At 43.5% G+C, this 22,151-nt stretch overlaps 1 protein-coding gene across 1 annotated transcript in view; it reads right to left on the bottom strand.

The window, feature by feature from the left end:
• Positions 1 to 22,151, bottom strand: part of ITPR1 (inositol 1,4,5-trisphosphate receptor type 1) — a 319,709-nt gene that overhangs the window by 138,040 nt on the left and 159,518 nt on the right. The window contains exons 21-33 of the mRNA XM_061197169.1: positions 21,493 to 21,744; positions 20,820 to 20,961; positions 19,926 to 20,079; positions 18,694 to 18,881; positions 14,818 to 14,956; positions 14,234 to 14,292; positions 11,602 to 11,763; positions 11,333 to 11,503; positions 10,758 to 10,823; positions 9,674 to 9,811; positions 6,136 to 6,261; positions 3,808 to 4,008; positions 1,958 to 2,209 (exon numbers count right to left, since the gene is read on the bottom strand). Coding sequence (XP_061053152.1) covers positions 1,958 to 2,209; positions 3,808 to 4,008; positions 6,136 to 6,261; positions 9,674 to 9,811; positions 10,758 to 10,823; positions 11,333 to 11,503; positions 11,602 to 11,763; positions 14,234 to 14,292; positions 14,818 to 14,956; positions 18,694 to 18,881; positions 19,926 to 20,079; positions 20,820 to 20,961; positions 21,493 to 21,744 — 2,050 coding nt within the window. The remainder of the gene's footprint in view (positions 1 to 1,957; positions 2,210 to 3,807; positions 4,009 to 6,135; positions 6,262 to 9,673; positions 9,812 to 10,757; positions 10,824 to 11,332; positions 11,504 to 11,601; positions 11,764 to 14,233; positions 14,293 to 14,817; positions 14,957 to 18,693; positions 18,882 to 19,925; positions 20,080 to 20,819; positions 20,962 to 21,492; positions 21,745 to 22,151) is intronic.

Here is a 22,151-nt window from a genome sequence, read left to right as displayed (position 1 = left end):
AATTAAAACCACTATGAGATATCATTATACACCCACCAGATTGAAAACAAATATATACTAATAAAGGGTCTGATAATAGCAAGGGTTGGCAGGGTCTGGGAGCAACAAGAGATCTAGGGGGAGGGGTGGCCACTGGAGTAACTGCTGGAAACCACTTCACATTATCAAGTCAAAGGGAAGAAATGCACCTTGCATGACCCAGCACTTCTAAGTACACCCCCTGCAGAGATGTATACACCTGTGGGCCAGGACACACGCACTGGTCCTAACAGCCAGAAAGCAAAAATAACCCAAATGAGCATCAACAGACGTACAGAAAATCATATTGTGGGACAATGACACACAGCAATGCTCCAAAGCAAAGGAAATGAATACAGGTGCGTATGTCAGGATGGATGGATCCTAACACCACACAGCGGAACAGGAAAAGGCACAAAATAGTGCATAAAGGAAGTTCAAAAGTGGGCAAAACTGAATTATACTGTTGAGGGATGTACAAAGAAAACTACGTAAGAGCCACCTCACAATTATACCTCCATGAGGGAGCCCTCTGGGGAAGGTTGGGGACTGGAAAAGGACACAGGCGAGGAAAGAGTCACATTTCCTGACCTGGGTGGTGGTTACACAGCCGCTATCTTCGTAATTATTCTTATACTGCCCAATTCACGTCTATGTACTCTTCTGTACTTAGGTTGTATTTCAAACAAAAATGGGTAAAAAACAAGCTATTATACCTCACTTATGCATAATAAGAGAAATGCAAATTACAACTATATCGAAATACCACATCCATCTATCAGGGATATGAGAATCCAAATGTTTGATAATATACTGTATAAACCAGACTGTGAGAAGAATTCAATTTTTTATTTCCTTCTTCTTATTATTATTATCACATTATATAATAAGCTGGTTCAACATTCATGGAAGACAATTATGGTACATCTGTACAATGAAATTTTATACAACTATAAAAAAGGAATGTAGAATCTCTTTATGGACTGATATGAAAAAAAGAATGTACCTGGAATGTCACCTTTTGTGTTAAAAAGGGGGGGGGGCCAGGAGAATAAAGTATATATATTTATAAATGTTTATATGCAAAACTCCGAAAGGATACACAAGAACCCAATAAATAATTTTCTGAGGGGTGTGGGGAACAGGTAAAGAAGATTTTTCATAGTTTACTCCTTTATGGTCTTTGCTATTTGAATTTTTCAAAATGTATTAACTTTTCCAAACATTAATCTAAAAACAGTACATATATTTAATATATACTACATATGCTATATATATATAAATGTATGTATATTTAGTTTAAAATATAAACTAAGAGTATATATTTTAAAACATACAAAGATATACTGTATGATCCATTTTTTTGTTACTAGCTAATGTATATGAATAGGGAAACAGAAAGCTGGAAGAATTTACTTCAAAAACCTAAGAGGTATTTATTATGGGCAGTGAAATGGTAGATTACTTTCATTTTCTTATTGGTTACCTGTAGTTCCTGAATATTTTATAGTCGACATTCATGATTTTTACAAGTTTTTGTTTTAAAGAATACACTTACAGAGTTAAGTTTTACATTGGAATGAACTGTATCTCAATGCACCGTTTTTCTCATTTCTGAGAAGTTCATTCAAGTCAATGCTCTTTGCTCAACACGTGGAATCATTCATTCCACAGAGCTGAAGCCCTCCAGCAGTTTCCCATTCTTCTTCAAGGAGACAGACGGAAAAATTTACTTCCCCCATCACTCCTCTCACCCAAAACCAATGCTCAAGAAGATGCTCTTTCAGCCAATGGAAATCTCACGACAAAATGAGCTGCAGGTGACAAAACTGTGAGGTCCCACCTAGGTCAGCGGAATACTCCCATCCAGCCACAGCCCCACACACCACGAGGAGAGACACGAGCAGGGCCCACCCATCCTGGGGACAGAGTCGCTCACCTCGGGGATGCAGTCCTCGTGGGTCACCACGCGGACAATGTCATCCAGCGGGAGCAGGGAGTTGCACTTGATCTCCGTGTAGACGTTCTTGCCCTCTGTGCACACGGCCAAGAGCTCGACCAGGTGGATGTGGTACATGAGAGGGCTGTTCTCATCCATCCGGTCCCGTTCCGACCTCATCATCTGGATCAGAGTCTGGAAAGAGGCTCTGTCGTTGTAGAATACGAGGACATCCTCTCCTGAATTAACCAGCTATAATCAAAAGAACAAGACTTGTTTATAGCACAAGTTTGCAGGGATGGGGGAAGCATTAAAAAAAAAAAATCTATTCACAAAGAAAGAGATGTTCTGTTAGCATTTACCTTCCAAAACCAGTAGCACCTGTACTACTGAACTCACCTAGATTTCATTCATTTATATTACTAAACAACTATAAATCTTCAGCAGCATCATTTTCATTCACAGATATAAAAATATCACAACAGTCCTAAAAAACTATCAGGGGAAGAGGAAGTCTACATACCAGCATTCATGTATCTGGTAAAAATGTAGATTTCAACCTTGCACTTGTATTTCCAAACTAATAATTAGGCTATGATTTTTGTTTTTAAAAATGTTTCCATCTCCTTTTCATGCCTTGTAAGTATTCTTCTTACAACTCTTTCATATGCTGCCTTATTTCTTCACAATCACAAATTATCCAGTTCTAATTAAGATACGCCTTCCTTTCAACACTCAAAGAGTCAAGGCAATCCTATTCGTAACTTGTCTCTCGGGGACTGGGGCTTCTCACAACTCTACTTAAGAATTAATCAATTTCACCACTGCATGAAATACAAAAGATCCAAAAAGGGCCGGCACAGAAGTCAAAATAAATATGGTCAATATTATTTACTTAATAATAACTAACCTTTATGAACTCTGATTATGTGCCAGATACCATGATTACTTACAACAGCGACTAGAGTAGCACAGCAGACTTCCAATAAACAGTAGCTATTATTATCATCATTATCTGATTTAACCTGCCTACCAGCTCCTCAAGTGAATACCGCCATGCCTTCATTTACAGAAACCCACACTGAGGGTTTGAGAAGTCAAATAACACGTCCCGAATTACACGGCCAGGGACATGGTACAGCCAACATTCGCATCCCAGGTCGAGCCAACACTTGTAATGACACTACATCACCTTTCACTGAAATCATATATGTAGATAAGATTATTAATCCAAGTGTTAAGTGGATTTACTTGAGATTCCTTTTTTTTTTAAAGGTGGAAGGATGGATGAAACCAAGCATATGCGGACGCTGAAGTTGCGGGAGTGACAGAGGACCTTCCTGGCCAGACAGCATCCATGGGACACTGACGTCCCACAGAGAACCAAGGGGGACTTTGCCCCAATTCCACTGACCAGCTTCTCCTTGAGAATCATCAAGCAACAATTTTTCCAGCTAATTAATTTGGTGAATAATTTTTTTTTTAAAGTCATAGAATCTACAAGAAGGGATGCTCTGGCTCAAAGGGTTCTACCCACATTTAACCTCCATCCACTGTATTTTGGTTCAGTATTCCTGGGGGTGTTTTTCCCTCTCAGAAGAATCCAAGCCAATGATCCTTAAAATAAATAGATTTATTGCTACAAAAAACTAGATCAGACTCTTGCCTGTATCTATAGCTTAAGCTCACAAACACATGATTACACACACACACACACACACACACACAATTACTTTCTGTCCCTTCCTATGGCTCCTGGACAGGGTGCCAGTTCATACTGATAAAATTAAATAATTTTTAAGCTCCTACGGAACACCAGAGGAAGATATATACAAATCCATAGTTGTCACCTCAGCCATGACCATGTCTTGGCACTTTTTGATGAATTTCCCTTCGGCCTTGACAATCGTCTGCAAGAACTTGATATACTGGACGTTTCGACCGTGAGTCTCAATGCAGTGAACAAAGTGCTGGACGACTCTCTCGTTGATCTCACTACACAGCTGGAAATTGTTCATGAAGATGTGCTGCATCGTGACCGCCTCCAGGATCTGGCACAAGAGTGAGGGCAGGGGCACAGGGACATGGTCAAAGGAAGGCCAGAGCAGAGGACCAAGTGAGAAAAAGAAGAGTCCACGACAAACACAGAGAGGCGGGCATTTAACCCCGTGAAAGCATCTTTCTCCATTCTCGCTTCTGTACCCCCTTCCTTTTTACTCAACTTTTTCAATAAACACATAGGGCACTAAACTAATCATTAGTTTTCTGCTGAATGAATTCCAGAGGGACCATCAACACCCAGATCAAGAAATAAAACAGGTTGCCTTTATGGCCCACCCCCCAGTTTTACTACTATTTTGACTTGGACAACCATAGATTCGTTTTGCCTGTTCTTGAACCTCATGCATCCTCTTCTACCTGGCTTCTTTTGTTCCACGTTACTTTTGCATGTTGTCATCCGTGTTGTTGCATGTATTACTAGTTTGTTCCTTGTCACCGCTATGTACATCCCATTGCATGACTATACCACAATGCACTGATCTGTTCTATTGTTGATGGGTATCTGGGGGAGTATCCAATTTTAAGAGTAAGTAGTTACACAATTCTTATGACAAATACGATGAACAGTGTGAACAGTGCCGCTCTGAACATTCTTCTAAATGTCTTCTGATAAACACAATGTATGCATCTCTGTTGGCTTTATACCCAAGAGTCGAACTGTTGGGTTGCAGAGTTTAAATATGTTTGGCTTTGGAAGATACTTCCAAACAGCTTTGAAAGATGTTACCAATTTACATTCTATATTACAGGTACTCTGTATCCTTGTCAATACTTAGTAATGTCAGTCTTTTCATTTGAGTCACATTTTGTTGTACGCATCTTGCTTGATTTGCATTTCTCTGATGACTAACCATGTTGAGGGCCTTGTCATAGTTATTGGTCATTTGGATAACCTCTACTGTGGAGTGTCCCACTGTTAAATTTTTTGTCCATTTAAAAAAGTGGGCTGTGAATTTCCTTATGGACTCTCCTGAGTTTGATACCTATTCTGGGTATGCACTCGTTGCTGGACTCGTACGCTGTGTCTTCTCCCACTCTTTGGCTTGTCTTTGCTAACTTAATGGTGTCATTTGATGAATAGAAGTTCTTAATTTTAAAGAAGTCCAATTTATTGATATTTTCCTTGATGACTAGTGCTCTTTGCATACTGTGTGAAAAAACTTCCCTTTCCACAAGGTCATGAAGGTATTTTCATGTTCTCTTCTAGAAGCTTAATTTTCTACTTTTTACCCAGACTTACTGAGTTATTGGGTTTTATGACTAGTATGAGGTAGGGGGCTGTAACCTTTTCATTTTTTGCCTTTTCTTTTTCTTAACCTGACAAAGAGGGAACATTACCCTACAACGCAGTAGTCCTTTTCCTGGAAAGCTCCAGCAGTACGGATGAGTGAGTGTTTCTGTGTGTTTCTGTGTGTGTATGTGAGGGTGTGTTCATGTACAAAGATGTCCTTTGCAGTACTGTTCACAAGCCAAAATCAGACACTGCCTAATTGTCCATTAATACAGGAATGGTCTAAAAAAAGTTACAGCCATTCTACAGAATGCCATTTAGCCATGAAAAATGAATGAGAAAAGTTTATGTATTTTTCACTTGCGAAGAAAGCCAAGATGTGTTAAGTGAAAAAAGCAAAATGCAAAACAATGGGTGGAGTGTACCACCACCTTCTTTTAAAAAAAGCATATTACATATTTAATATCTTTTTAAAAACATATTTAACTAAAATGTAACATAATTATGTTTTACATGGATATATGATGTTTCGTATAAACACAGAAAACTTGATGCGTGACCTTAGGAGGTTGTGCCTGGGCTGTGAGAATCAGTACTTTGCTATGGCTGGAGTTTGATGTAATGAGGACTGTTATTAAGAAAAAATATCAATTTATCTTACCTTTGCATCTACCACCTCTTCCTCCCTCCTTCTACCTTTTTTCCCAAAAAGATGGGGAGTATTTACATCCTCCTGAGTGTTGATCAAAATGTTCTCCGTTGGAATGAATGTTGCCTCATAACAAGTCCCAGCGGCCACAACAGCAAAAGAACAAGGTGTTCTTCTCGCTTCCTGCTTCCCCACCCTCCTCCCCACACAGATTTCCAGACAGGCCTCCAGTCTTACCCCTGGGTTGAGAAACAGGTTTATGTGTTTGTGGAGCAAAGCCTGATTCTGTTGGTTGCCAGCACAGAAATTCTGCAGAAACTCGTGAGCCAGCCTCATTATCTCCTGCATCTTGGTGTCTTCGGCCTGTGTGGAGGGAGAGAGACAAAAAGCAGGTTGAAAACAGGGCTATGCCTTTGACTAGAGAAGGTCGACAGGAGAAAGCACTGATCTCTAGGCCAGGTTCGATGACGCCCCCATCCCCTCCGACTAATGTGGGGCTCTGGGGGTGTTTGCTGGGGGCGGGCTGTGTGAAAACATTGGGGGACTGCACTGCTGACCCTGCAAAGAAGCCAACAACTTGTCTATACTTCATGGAGAAAAGTGAATTCTCTCCCACTAGCTTTGGGCAGAAATGAAATGATTTTATTGGGGAAAAGGGCAATAGAAAGCTAAGAGGAAGTGTCTGGAATTCCACTGTCTAGCAACGGCTGAAATCTCTGAACCCCCTACTTCTGAAAAGACAGACGGACAGCAGATGGGAGCCAACTTCCTCACTGGCCATAAACCCACACCTCCCCAGCTCTCGGGCATACATTTTTAAGTTGCCTTAACCTGTGGACACACTAACTTTTGGCAGTAGCTAACGTGGCACAGTGGAAATCTCTTTAGATTCTAAGTTAGGGCACAGGTATCTGTCTTAACTCCTTTCCCTGTCACTTCAGGAACATTATTTAACCTAAGACTTAGTTTTCCTACCTATAAAATCAGGATAGTATGTGTCTCAAGCATTTCACATGGTTCATTACGATATTCTCATTTCATATATCAAAAACACACACTCGATAAGCAACAAGGATATACTGTACAGCACAGGGAAGTATAGCCATTATCTTATAATAACTTTTAATGGAGCAAAATCTATAAAGATACTAAATCCCTTTGCTGTACCCCTGAAACTAATATAATATTGTAAATCAACTATGCTTCAATTAAAAAAAATACACTCAGTATTTGTAAAGAGTTGGATGCCTATGACAAGACAATTATATAAAACCTCTTGCCACTCTGCCCAGTTCTAAACAAGCCACCATTTACAATAGTAAAAAGGCCCTAAATGGAAATCATCCCTCAGATTCATAGAGCCCGCGTCATCTTCCTAAGTCATCGCACATACTTTGCCTCATTTCAAGGGCCAGAAAGTGTAGTGTTTGGGAATGCAGGCCCTGAAACCAGGCTGCCTAGCCCTTATGCCAGGTCTACAACTTCCAAGCTGTGTGACCTTGGGCAGGTGACTTAACCTTTCAGTTTCCTCATCTGTAAAATGGAGCTAATAACGCACACACTTCCTACTGCGGTTACGACGATTAAATGAGAAAATTCATGTCAAGGGCTTAGACAGTAATGACTCAGTAAACGTTAGCTATTGGTACTGGTCTAGAATGAGTGTCAGCAAATTTTTTTCTTAGAGGTCCAGATACGTACTTTAAGGCTTTACGGGTCAAAAAGCAAAACGGAAGACATTACGCACAAACTTATATAACCCCTGAAAATTTAACCATTCAAAAACGTAGCAACCATTCTTATCTCATATGCTGTATAAAAACAGGTGGTGGGCTGGAAGTGATCCATGTCTGCAGTTCGCCCACCCTGGTCTAGACAACAACCCTGTGAGAAAACAGAAGACGTCTGCCGAGAATGCTGACGGAAGGAATCCGAGCTGTCAGTGTGACAATCGAACAAAGCAGGAGATTTAAAAGGACATTGTTAGCAAGTCTCAGAACAACAGAACGGGTATTACATTTGTCTCCCATTTACAGAGAGAGGGGCAAAGCTTCTAGCTCTAAGAAACCAGAGGGTTTGGGACAGACAGACACCGCAGCAACCTTGAACCACTCTGCATTCTTCCGCTTCTTCAGCTAAGAAAGGAATCTGCTGGTGCACAAGCTAACTAAAAAGCTTCTGGCCTTCGAAGCAGACTGTTACAGGGCAAGTAAGCTCATAAAGACGTAACAAGAGGTTACCTGTTAATAGGAATCCCTCCACTGTTCTCACACACTGGGATGACTGTACCCATCCAAAAACCAGACAAATTACACGCACACACACACACACAATCTTTTGCCTCTGAGCCACCAATTCCAACCGAATCTGGTTCCTATAGATCGATTCATCACTGCTCTGTAGATGAATGTCTCTCATTAGGGAAACGTTATTATGAGGCAAAGCCAAGGCCAGCAAACTCCCTCCTCACATTCTTTACACAGAGGGAGGTAAACCCACTTGCTCTTTCTAGTCCAAATGTCAGCCACGTTTGGATGACACCCACACCTGTCTACATTAATTCCAACGTAGTTAAGTACCTGACCTACTGGAGGGATTAAACTTGTGCTTTACTGGCGGCTGGTGAAAGGCCTGACTCATCTGATTCACACAGGCACCGTGACTGAGGAGGAGGCCTTGGCAGGGAACTTCCTAAAGTGCAGGGCAGCAGGTAAAGGTGTGTTACCTACAAAAGTGAGGTACAGGTAAGGTGGAAGGCACAGAGGTCCAAGGCCCGGGCTCCACAGGTGAGCGGAGCTGACTCTGCGAGGTGCAGCTGGGCCTTCCAGGCAAGTTACTAAACCTCTCTGGCCTCAGTTTTCTCATTTAAAATGGGGCTTCTAATAGTACCACCGATCTCATCTGGGTGTCCTGAGGATTAAATGAGCAAATGACGTAAAGGCCTCAGCACAGTGCCTGGCACCCTGCAAGCACTAGGCGGGGAACCTTCTTCAGGCGACTCTTCACTAGCGAGTGGGAGCCACTTCACTTCACTGGGAGCCACTGGCAAACTCAAGAGACCAGCGTCTATGCCTTTGGACTCTAAACTTCCCCAAGCCTCAGTCTCCTCATCTATCACGTGGCAACACCAAGATCGCCATACTGGGTTTTAGAAGCTTGAATGAATGCTTCTGAAAGTGCCCTGTCAGGCCACACGGATGCAAATGTTATCCTCCTTCCCTCAATCCCATCACTAGTAATGCCAAATGCTCACATGAAAAATGGGAGACGCAGTGTAACGGCTAGCAACAGACCAGAAGACTTAGGGCCAAGCAGTATCTGATAGATCCAACTCAACCAGTTGTCAACATATGAGTGAGGACCTTGAGTGGGTGAGTCCCATGTCCCCCCATGCATTTAATAATTTGTAGTGCTTACATGTCTGAGCAACACTGCAGATGAAACTGTACAGCACAAGCCCATGTGCAGAGACAGCTGTCATCAGACCTTTGTATTCAGACCAAGCTGTCCCCATCCAGCATGGTATGGGAGTAAGGAGAGAATACATAGGCTGCTCCTTCTTTATAGAATCTTCCAAGTGGAGGGAGGTTATGGGTGGTTCTGCTTCATTGTTAGGATGCTCTATTTGTTTCATATAAACTACCTGAGACTGCTTTATAGTGACAGTCGTCACATCAGCTTCATTTCTGCACCAACCGTTCCCAAGTGCGAAGGGTCTGGGGAGACCCAGGAACCCGCCCCCCATGCAGCGGCAGCCGCGGATGCGGGCGCCCACCTTCTCGTAGGGGATCTGCAGCAGCTCCAGCACCACGGCGTGGGCGCCCATGTTCCGGAGCAGGCGCTGCTGCTGCTTCCTGCTCTTCCGCACCGACGCGCTCTCTTGGACACAGAGTTTGCTGAGTCGAATCAAAATCTGGTACAAAGAAAGCATCAAAGATTCTCCTCTGACCCCCATCTCAGTTCCGAGGACCTAACATACAGCCTAGTGACTACAGCTCATGAGACCTCACTGTAGACTTGGAATTTGCTAAGGGAGTAGATCTCAAGCGCTCTTATCTCCCCCCACCGGCTCCCCCAAAAAAACCTAACTCTGTGAGTGATGGATGTTTAATTAACTTGACTGTGGTAATCATTTCACAATGCATATGTATATCAAATCATCACTTTGTCAAGTATATTATAATTTTGTCAATTATACCTCAAAGTTGGAAAAAAAATTTTTTAAGAAAAAAGAAATCAATCTCAGAAAACTAGGAAGTGTAGTTGGAAAAAAGATTGCAGGGGGTGGTGTGGACAGAAAGGCAAAAGGATCACAGTATATTAAGAACATAAGACGAGGGAAACTCCTCTAACTTGTAGTATCCCTACTGATTGTATTAAACCAAAGCCACATACGGCTAAGAACAAGTCTTCCAGAATAACCAATGGATTACGGCTCCATCAGCAAGTGGGATGGTTTCAGAGCTCCTAAAATGATATGACTCGGCATCATTGCCAAGGACTTGGGAAGAATTTGCTCCAGGGTAAAAAACACCAAGCTCCAACCTCCCAACTTTGAACTACCCTATGCAAAGATTCCTAAAGAACTATGGTTCTCATTGGTGGGTACTACGTGCCAGCCGCTGAGGTAAATCCTTGACAATTTCACCACTTAACTCTTCCTTCACCTGTAAACCTGCAGCAGTATAGGTGCTGGCGGCACCTATACAAGGTGAGGAGACTGAAGACACACAAATAGTAAGTGGCAGAGCTGGATCTGAACCAAGATCTGACATAAAACCCATGCACTTAACCTCAGAGGTTTACTTTCTCCCTGTTACACTTTCCATGAAGGGAAAAGCTCAAGAGGGGGCACTTACCTCTTTGACCACCCTGTAGTTATAGCTGCTGGTGCTTTCATGCTTCTGTGACTTGTTATTCCCCTCCTAGGAACCAAGATGAACATGGGTGGGGTTTGTACAACTCTTAGGTTCCTGTCTGTTTGTTAGGATTAGCATCACAATTTAGGAAAGAACAGGAGTTCTGCAGCGTTTTCCAGCTGCCATGCTGGGTTTGTGCCTGTCATTCACTTGCTCACAACTCAGCTCCCCTCCGATGGGAGAGGATGCACATTATTGCACCGATGGGGGAGAGGATGATGGTCCAGGCATGGCTGGAGAACAGGTTCTTTCCCAAGTGCGTCTGCAAGGGACACCTGGTGCTAGTTCACTCAAAGTCTGTTCTACATGGGCCAAGGTGGCACGAGAGATGACGCTGAACTTGGATTTGTAGCTCACTTCCTGGAAGAATGGCTGTCACCCTGTTAATAAGCAGACCTCTTGAGAATCAAGCCCATCCTATAATCTGCATTTTTATCTAAAACCGGAGGAGGACATTTACTTGTTCTGAGGACCCCATCCATCTCCTCCTGCAGCGTAACTTGTGTGTCACCCACCTCTGTTTTCTTATGCTCATTTTCACCAGATGCACCGTCCATGGCCTCGTCGGGGCCCTGCCCTTTGTACACCCAAAGCTCTGACTTCTCCACGATGGATCTCAGTTGGTCCAAGTCTTGTTTGATCTGTTTGTAGTTGTCGACATCTTGGCTGGTAACAAGCAGTTGAACCTGAACGAATGCAATTCATTAGTGACTCACAACAGCCTCTCAGACAGACAATGCCAACAACACACACAAACACACACACACACAGCAACCCGACCTACCTGTTTGAAGGCCTGCAGGACCTCCTGCCTCTGACTGAAGTGCCGAAAGAGGAGCTGCAGGGCCCCTGACACCAGGGGTGGGTAGTCGTGCATCGTCAAATGGAGCAGGACCCGGAGGAAGGTTCTGCCGCCGTGGTCGTCCAGGTCCAGTGGCGTGTTCTCCTCACTGAGGGGAAAGGCCAAATGAGCCAAAACGCCCTCTCCCATGCCCTTGGGCCCAGACATACCTCACCTAGTGAGATTCCTGACTCTGTGGCCCACCCCAGCCGACCTGGCTTTTCATTGCCTCATTTAACAACATACAATCTTATTTGCTCTTCAACTATACTCTGAGGTGAGGGGGCTGTTAAGCTGTCACAACTGGGGACCTCCCTGGTGGCACAGTGGTTAAGAATCCGCCTGCCAAGGCAGGGGACATGGGTTCGATCCTTGGACCGGGAAGATCCCACATGCCTCAGAGCAACTAAGCCCGTGCTCCACAACTACTGAGCCTGTGCTCTAGAGGCCATGAGCTACAACTACTGAGCCTGCATGCCACAACTACTGAAGCCAGCGCGCCTAGAGCCCGTGCTCTGCAACAAGAGAAGCCACCGTGATGAGAAGCCCGCGCACCGCAACGAAGAGTAGCCCCTGCTCGACGCAACTAGAGAAAGCCTGTGGGCGGCAACGAACACCCAATGCAGCCAAAAATAAATAAATTTAAAAAAATAAAAAGATGTCACAACTGTCAAATTTTTAACCAAAGTCCCCACCTTCCCACAGTGACAGGCCTGGCTTTGCAACCAGATTCCCAACTGGTGTTCTGCTGGGCTTCACCTGTGGTTTGAGAGCTGCACACAGCTGTGTTTCTCCCGAGTTACTAGTTTATTTTTTATTTAAGATGCTCTAATTCAGCCCCTAGCAAACCCTCTGTGGTGAAGGATGAGCTTTTTTTATGTCTAGTCTGTAGCCAACTGCTGTCTTGGTCTGTACCATGTCCACTGATGGTGCACTTGGATGCGGTCACAGTGTCCAACTGCCATCAAAGTGCCCAAAGGCTCACTTATCTAAACTGGTAGCAAGCGGTTCAGTCCCACAGACCCCACTTTGCGGAGTGTTGCCGTGAATCACCCCAACTCAGTGTTCCTCCAACTGGGGTTAATCAGTATATTATCAGGGGTTCTCTCAATATCTATGGTAACTTGATTGTGTGTTACTTATACAAGTCAAAATGTAATAAGCACGTGCTGGAGCAAATGGCAGGCCACCTCGCACCTGAGCGCTGCCACTCAATTTTTGTGTCGGTGCCCAATTTGTATTTCCAGTCAAATGAAGGCCGAATGCTGAGACCTCTGTGGCTGCAGACAAGCAAGAAAGCCACAGATGGGACTCAGTGCGTAAATCCTCTGCCCGTGCTATGTGCTCCAAAAAGGTGTGAAGAAGCTTTCATTGCTGTTCAATATCAGGAAAGCGGTGGGAGAGCTGAGACACCACCCAGCAGACCGAAATGACATCAGGTTAAACTCAAAGCCCCTGAGTTTCAGAACAGCAACCTCTTCCACAGAGTAAACGCTGCTGCTAATTCAAATTTCACAGGTTTTACATTAAGCACTGCGGTAGACTGTTAACATCGGTGGTCCCTCTCTGGTCTAAACACTTGTATACGCCCCTCCCACACTGATGCTGGGCTCGGCCGGGCGATCTGCTCTGACCAATAGGACATGAGCAACATGATGCAAGCAGAGGCTTGCTTAGTGCCTGCACACTGTTGGTCTCTGCACTTAGAGCCAGTCACCAAGCTATGCAGAAGCCCAAGATACTCGTGTGCAGAGAGAGACAAGTCCCAGCCTTACTGACACCTCCAGCAAGGAGCCAGAAATGCGAGGAGAGCAACATGGATGTGCCAGCCCCAGTCACCAGCTACCACAGCTGCACGACAGACCCAACAGTGACCAACAGAAGAACCACCCAGCTGAGCCCCCATCAACCCACAGAACTGTGAGAGGCAATAAAATGACTGTTGTTTCCATCCATTAAGTTTTGAGGGCAGGTTATTACATGGCAGTAGGTAACTCAACCAAGTGTGCATATTCTAAGAGTTATGCATAGAGGGTGTTTATACCAAGTTTGCCGGCGTTTGAGGCTTATAGGTATTTGAGTCTCGTAACAATGTTTTGAGTCAACACTGAGTAATCTCATCTTTTCGAAAGGGGTTCATACGTTAATCTCACGTTAGGGACAATGAAAGGACAGTATAAGTGTCTGTGTCCTTTTCATTATTGCTTGGTTTCTAAAGGGCTCGGGGGTGACTGCAGCCCGTTAGCAGCAATGATCTTGCTACACTCACTCTGTTTTGAGCCCCCCCCCTTTCTTTCAACTCTATTTCCTCACCATTTAAAAAAGTTTTGTAATGTGTGTACTTTGGGAAACCTCTGTCAATTCTTTCTGTCGTAAGCAGGAAACACAAACACACATGAACCCAACTAAGATCACTCTGACCTGAGTACCGAGAGCTATAAAGAGAGCAGTCAAACAACCTAAACCCAAAGACTAAACGTTTCCTAGAACAGTAAAAGGAGAAGCCTTTGAGAGCTAGAAAAGAGAAGCCTCCCCCATCTCAGAACCACCTACAAAACAGAAACTGAAAATATACTTTCCTTCCTCCGAAGATGCCCTCGGCTTGCTCCTCAATGTGTTCAAAGTCAAGAGCACCTGCAAAGTCGGACAACAGAACTTCAGGTGCAGGAAGGGGTGAAAACGTGCTGCTCGTGAACGTCCCCCAAAACAGGCTTGCCCCTGCCCCTCAGGCCTCGACAGGTGGGGTTATTTCTACCACCACCCTTCTCCTTATCCATCACCACTATTTCCTGGGCAGGGAAAAGCATCCACCATGAGTAAAAGTTGGTAGTGGACAGTACATTTTCTTGGAGAGTTTTGTTTTGGGTTTTTTGTTTTTCGTTTTTTTTGTATTTCACCGTAACACTAGAACCCTCAGCTGTCTTATGACTAAGACCCTCCATGATGGAAGGAAATAAGATCTATCCCAGAAGGGATCTGGGCCCTTTCAATTATTCCCCTGCCCCAAAAGGGTGACTCCCAGGATCTCATTCTAAAATGCAGTCATCTTCAAAAACGTTCACATATTACCCTTGTTCTAGAACATACTTTTTGGACTTCCAGTTTTCATTAGACCCAGGTCCCATTTTATGGCTGAAACCCCATTCTGGCATCACTAACCTGGTACATTACTTGGTCCCTCTTGGCTGCTGTTTCCGGAGGATGTTTCCGAAGTCTGGGAATTGCTTTCATCAAACTCCCGCTTAAATATACACAGGAGGCAGGAGATCCTATAATCCAACCTCACATTCAAAATAAACTAAAGAATCAAGTGGAAATGGAAACAGATTGGTTACATTAGCAGACCACCTGGAACATTCTGCCAAGCCACCGCACTCTGGCTGGGCCTGGTGTCTGCTGCATCAATTACCTTAAACACTACGTGAGTCAGATATTTGGCTTAGATTTCAACAGTCACTTTAACAAAAGACTTGTAGGAGTATGTCAAGTTTGCCCACAGCACCTTAGCTTCTAGTGTAAACTCCAGTGTCCCGGCAATTAATTTAATGCTCAGAACAATAAATCACTCACTCCCCACTCCATCCTCTATAAAACATTGCTTTAGTTCAGCAAGTATTGAATGCCAACTCTGGGCCTTAAGAAGGGTGAAGTTGGCTGCTTCTAAAAGAACTGACAGAGAAAAATTTTCAGTACTGAAAATTAGTTTGATTCTTATTTTCTATTACTGATTGTTTTCTTTGATGTAGATACAAGCCCTTGGGCTCCCTCTTCTTTCACTCCCTGTATCCCCTCCCTGTCCACGCCAACAGAAAGTCACTTTTTCCATGTTTGTGGCTGGAGCCAAAAAGAAAGATCAATCACTTGGCATTGTTTAAGGGCCTTACCGACATTCTCCCTTCCGTTCTCTCATCTCAGCCTGGCCCTCCTGGCGACCTTACCCAATGCCAGGGCTGTCACCTCTCCTGGATTGAAACAGATCCTTGGCTTATCTTCCAGGCTCTTGGTCCACGTTTCCTACTGACTGCTGGACATCCCCTTTGGTGTTTTCCCAGAGTCTCAAACTCAGTATTGTACCAAACTAACAGTGTCCATTCTGCCTGGGTTCTCCCGCCCTCAGTCAACCTCAGGACCATCAACTCTTCCTTCCTTGATACACACATCTCGTCAGTGACTAAGCCCTGCGGGTTCTACCTCTGCCACTCCTCACGGATCTCTCTCCCGCCGTCGTTTACCCCCGCTCACAGCCTCTATCTCCCTCCTCGGCCATTACAGAAACAAGTTTACCAGATCCACATCTCAAAGGTGCTTATTCTTAGGTTAGCCCCCTGCTTGAAAACGTTCAAAGGCTCCCCACAGAGTAAAGTCCTAATACTTCAGGCACCCAGAGCTCCCTAGAGCATGGCGCAGTCCGCCGTTCCAACCTCATTTCTGATAACTTCCCTTCAGCATGCTCCACGTCCCTGCCCAAGGAGAAGAGCTTACTGACCCATGCGCCATGATGCCCTGGTTCAACCCGCTCCATCCACCTGAGAACGTCCCCTTGTTTCTATACATATCCCGCCCAGGCCTAAAGGCTCAGAGAAAATCTTACCTCCTCTGGTCCTTACTAAATGGGATCACATGACCTACTCACATCTCAGGAGAACACTTTTCTCATGGTTTTATTTCCACGTACACACAGCTTCATCACACCTTATCTTCCTATTAGACTATAAACCCCCTGTAGACATAGCCTGTGTCCGAATCATCTGTGCCTTCCTCATACAGCCCAGCAAAGTGCCTTGCATATGGTAAGGGATCAGTAAGTATTTGCTGAAAGAATGAATCCATCAACCAAATGTTCTCAGATTACTACAGGGAGTAGACCTCAAGATGTGACCAAGTTTCACACCGCATCAATTCTGATAAACATGCACGATATTCGCATACTTAGGACCCGTAAGCCATGGCCTAAAAATCCTTGAGATCCTTCTCTACTTTTGGTCAGACATAAATTCAATGAGTTTTCTTCTTTATTTAAATCACTCTTTATTGCCTTTAGTAATTATTTTGAGGAGTCCCACTAATGTTTTCAAACCATTAGTTAACTGTGATTTCAGAATCAAAAAAAAATCCTCAAGTCTGTAAACATTTATAGTTCTCTACTCCATGTTCCGGGGTTGAGATTAGGCAGTGTGGGATGAAAGAGAAAGGTGATAACAGTATTCTCTTCATGAAGGAACAACTGATTCTGTTAATGAATAAGACATTACCAAGGAGCAGAAAGAGGAAAACGCACACTGTCGGCAGGCTGGGAGGGTCTCATATGGAAGATCACGGCCTCCATAAACCGGCTTCCACCCCCTCTTGCCTATGCCAGGACTTTGCTCCTACAATTATCCTCTCTCCCCTTCGTCAGTAAGTCTTCCCTCTCTACATGATCACTCCCATTCAGCATACAATCTTGCTGACATCTCCCAACTTAAATATTACCAATAATCACCCTGCAGCCACCTTCCCACTTTTCTCTGTTCATCTTTACAGCAAATCCACTCAAGAGGTTGTATGTACTGACTCCCCATTTCATCTTCTCCCATTCTCTCTTGAACCTGACCTGTTCCCAGACTTGTCAAGTATGCTCCCACCTCAGGTCTTTGCATTTATTGTTCCCTCTTGGAGTCCCGGAGACTGTTTTTCTAGATACCCACATACTAGCTCCCTCATTGCATTCAGGTCTCTGATCATGTAACCTTAATGGGGAGACCTTCTCTGACAACCCCATCAAAAACAGTATCCGTGGCCTTTACCCCCAATGGCCTCCAAACCATCTTGACTCTCTTTTACATTTTAACATCCTTAGTATATACATGTTTATATGTCTATGCCTCCTATCAAAATGTAAGCAGGAATGATTCTGTTCATTGCTGGATCTTCAGTGCTTAAAAGTACTCGGCATGCTCTGACAAGTACAGGTTTCTGGTAACTGACAATACTGCTGAACTGAATGAATAAGCATTTTCAGAACTCTAATGGAAAACTGATGAATTCATAAAAGTGCTGACAAAAGATCAAGATGAAAAAAAAAATTAGTTACATGGGACTGAGTGAACTGATGAGGATGATTATAATTTTTGTGACTTTCTGTTTGAATAAAAAAAAAAAAAATCCCACAAGGACTCAGAGGCAAAAAATATACAAATCAATTTTCACTGCAAAGTAAAGGAGCTGTTACAGTAGAGGATTACTGGACTGAATGTCAATATTATGACATAGTATGAGTGTGTTTCATGTTTGGTAATTGCAATAATTGTTGCTTTTGTTGTGGTCATCCACTTACAATGCTTGGTGTCAGTTTACTTATCTCTCGTAAAAATAAAATGCAGTGTGTGTGTGTGAAAAAAAGATTAAATGAGATAATGCATATGAAAAAAAAGCATTAGAAACAAATATGCTTTATTCTCATTGTTAACTGAAATGGTAGATGATGTTTAAATTGTATAATTATAATTAATTTGTAATGTGGTACTCAAAATTTAAACAAATATATCTCTCTCACAGTAACACTGTTAGAGGTAAAATAAAAAAACAAAACAAAAAGTACTTGGCATGGAATCAGTCTCTATAAATGGCTGTTGAATGAATGAATGAATGAATGAATAAGGGAGGGAGGAAGGGAAGGATTGAGGGAGGAGTTACAAACTTAACAGAACCTTGACTGAGTTATGAACAAAAAACAGGGAATTCAGCTATGTATAGAAGCATAAGTGAGTTAATTCTAAGTGGGTGAAGACAGAGACCAATGACTAGGGAAATCTAAGGTAACTGCAGAAAGTCTGGCATGGCTGGAGGAACAGGGCAGGCTGGGGAGGGGCAGGAGATGACAGCACAGGGTGCAGAGGGCCAGTTCAGAAACAGCACTTGAGGCTGAGCTAAGACTCTACCTCCACTCTCTTCCCAGAAAGCCTAGGGCTCCATCAAAGCAGGGACACCGGATGCAGATGGTCCCCTGGGAAGCACACTACCACCCACCCTGCCCCCGCCCCGGCCCATGGTTACCTGGAGTATTTCAATGATCTTCAACTTGGTGTCCATCACCATGATGTCCTCCTTCTCCGGCTCTGCTTGCTTCACGTTGCCCTCAGGGGCGGTGGCCGTGGGAGTCATGGGCAGGAAGCCTCCTCCCCGGAGCACCACCTGGGTCATCAGCTCTCCAACCCCATGGATGGACCGCATCACGTTACTACCTAGGAAGGGCCAGGACAAACCTTGGTCATGACAGATCCCTGGTGTGCGCTCTGGGCACCTGGCCAAGGGCAGAGGCTCTTCGGGACAAATCATTTAACACGTCTCTGTTCCAATACATTCTAAGACCCCGGGAAACTGAAACGGTTAACAACCATCAGAAATGCAGGGCTTCAAGGAGTAGGGGAAAGAGTATGGAGCATTTATGTATGTTAATTCACCTGCCAAATTTTATTGGTCACCTACTACATGCTTGTTGCTGTGCACAGAACTAGGGATGCAGGAGCTAACAAGACACACATCTGGTGCTGCTACCAACAGCCACTTGATCTTGAATACATTATGCTACCTCTGAGGGTCAGTTTCTTCCACTGTAAAATGAGAATAACGGAGCCCAACTGACAGAGATTAAGTGGCAAAATGTAAGCAAAATGACTGAGCACAGGCCCTAACAGATAGTAGGATGTAAGTAAACATACTTTTTCTATTCTAGCTGTAGAGACCAGTTAAACAATAATCCACCCATGAGTACCTAGTATGTGTCTACTACGACCCTAAAACAGAAGGGAAAAAAAACATATAAAGGCAGATTTTCCTATTTACAAATTGGAAATAGGATACCCAGACACAGTCTGGATTTCACTTACTCATATACTAATATAAACATTTGAGGACCTCATGACACATCAAGAACAATGACAGGACATGTATTTTTAAGACATAAGCATTAGGCAAGTGTTAGGCAACTTTCAAATGGTGCAGTGAAATGTACAGACTCATATATATAACTATAAAAAATACAATAAAGTGTTAATAATCATTGACTCTAAGTCATGGGTCTATAGGTGTCCACTGTACTATTCTTTCCCCCTTTATTTATATCTGAAAATGTTCATAATGAAAAGTTGAGAAGAAAAGGACAAAGAAAGGACGCGCCATCACACAGTAAGTATGAGGAGAGCAGGAGGAGGAGAGGCCGGGCAAGCGTGTCACGGCGTATGGGCGCCATGAGATCTCCCGCCTCAGCTTCTCCATGTTATTCTCACCTTTATTCTCCTCTCCCTTCGCCATCTTGCTGATGGGGAAGATTGTGGTCACGTGCACACAGTCCAATATGGCCAGAAGGATTTTGGTTAATCGTAGAAGGTCAGAGAAGTTGTAGAAACCAAAGTATATGAGATTCCTAGCTAAGTTTACAACCTATTGTATTTAAAAAAGAGAGAGAGGAGGAAGATGGTATTAAATAAACAGTATCCTTCACTTCCATTTTAGGTTGACTATTTTATAAATGACTGAGTCTGACCTTCTTTACAGTAAGAGAAGGCATTTATTTTACTTGCAGTTTCTAACCAAATTTCATTTTGTTTCATAAGGAGAAAAAATAAGAAACAAAACCCTGCAAAGCTACTGATCTGCTCTGATGACTGGTTAATAAAAAACTGACCTCATCATTGGCTCTGTAGAGCTTCCCAGAGATAATACAGGGCAAGCCAAGGTATACAAATCAAGGACACAGATAACATAGCAGTCCTTGGAAATCTAACTCCTCAAAAGGCAAAGTGATCTCAAAGAGAAATACTCAACTCAAAGGTAATAAGGATTTATGTCCCTCAAATGATTAATCTATGACAGATCCCAAGCACAGACTGTTTCTTTCCTGTCACTTTTAATATAATGTACAGATTATACATAATGTTCTATCCTTTCTACATGATTCAGTTCACCACATGTATTTCTTCCACGAGCATAACTACCTCAAGCCAAGTGATTGGTATTAGTTCTATTTTACTCGGCAACAAAACTGAGCTGAATTCCTTTTTATTACAAAACCAGAGTAGCATGGTAAAAAAAAAAAATCACCATCTATTTTCTATTTACCCCATAGGAAAATGATCAATAAAAAGCAGACAAAACACACAGATCACTTCACCATGAGTTACCTCAAATGTAAGTTTATTTTTCTCTTTATCAGAGAAAGGGAACCTCTGACACACCACATCTCTTAAATACTCCTCCACAAATTCCATGGTCTGAGCAAACCTCTCCTTAATTTCATCTTTGGAAGTGCCACTACTATCATAGCTAAAAGGAAAGGAGAAAGAAAAGGAAATCAAATTTCAAGTTCTAACCAGTGAGGCCTTCCCTGTTTGCTCAGCCCCCAAAGCTATCACCATCCACCCCAACACTTCCCATCCTCCTGCCCCTACTTTACTTTTCCCTCCTCAGCACCCATCACACCAAGGTATCTATTTTAGTCCTTTATCTTGGTTACTGTCTGTCTTTCCCCACTAGTGTACACACAGTTTTCTTGTTTGTTCCCAGATAGATTCCTTGAGCCTGGCGTGCGGGAGACACTTAAATATTTGTTGAATAAAAGAGATATAAAAGGACAATCATGCCATCTTTTACATTCTTCAGGAAACAAATAACATTTGCCACCCTTAATTATATTTTAAGCTTAAAGAAAAAATGACTTCGTCTTTCCTCTCTGATTTAACTAGACTTATTAACCTGACCGTAAGTGCTTTGTCTTCCGCTACGTAGAACACTGTAACTAAGAAGTTTTAAAGCAACATGAATGAGGTCTTAACAGGGTGAAGGAGCCAGGCTCACTCATCAATGGCGATCTCGGAGGGAATCTCGGACCAGAGGCGGGCGTATTTCACGGGAGTGACTTGCTCCTGTGGGTCTCGGTCCACATGCATGTGGAGCATGAGACGGCAGAAGGACGCCCGCAGGTCATAGGGCAGGTTCTCATCAGACATGCAGCGGAGAATGAGATCCACGTCCAGCTGGCCCGAGATTTCGTTGATGGCGAGGTACTGGCGGTCCAGGCACATCCTCGCAAAGAGGTTCAGCTGGTACCTGGAGAAAAGGAAAGTTACAGAGGGCTCACTCTCATGGAAACACACAGCAGGAGAGTCGCAGGGGGGCCCCAACTCTCATAGGAGTGACAGGTGGCCACGGGAACCTACACATCAACACTCTTCACTTGCTTGTGTATGCAAACTCTGGCTTCTGTACCCAGCGGAAAAAGGAACAGTTCAAGCCACGCCAACAGTCACATGTGCCTACCCTGCTGTGTGGGAGTAATTACATGGCTAGTTGATGCCATTTTGCCCTTGTTTATTTTATAAAATGGTGGTGGGGGGGGAAAGCATTAGGCTGAAAACGGTTGCCTGTTTCTTTAGTTCTGCTTTTATGCAGCACGTGAAAGACCGCATAGGAAATGGTAAAGGTTTCAGACCCTTACTGAGTCTGCTTAGAAATTT

The sequence above is a fragment of the Eubalaena glacialis genome, chromosome 7, assembly GCF_028564815.1.
Source record: "Eubalaena glacialis isolate mEubGla1 chromosome 7, mEubGla1.1.hap2.+ XY, whole genome shotgun sequence".
NCBI classification, from domain to species: Eukaryota; Metazoa; Chordata; class Mammalia; order Artiodactyla; family Balaenidae; genus Eubalaena; species Eubalaena glacialis.
This window is presented reverse-complemented; position numbering and strand designations above follow the sequence as displayed.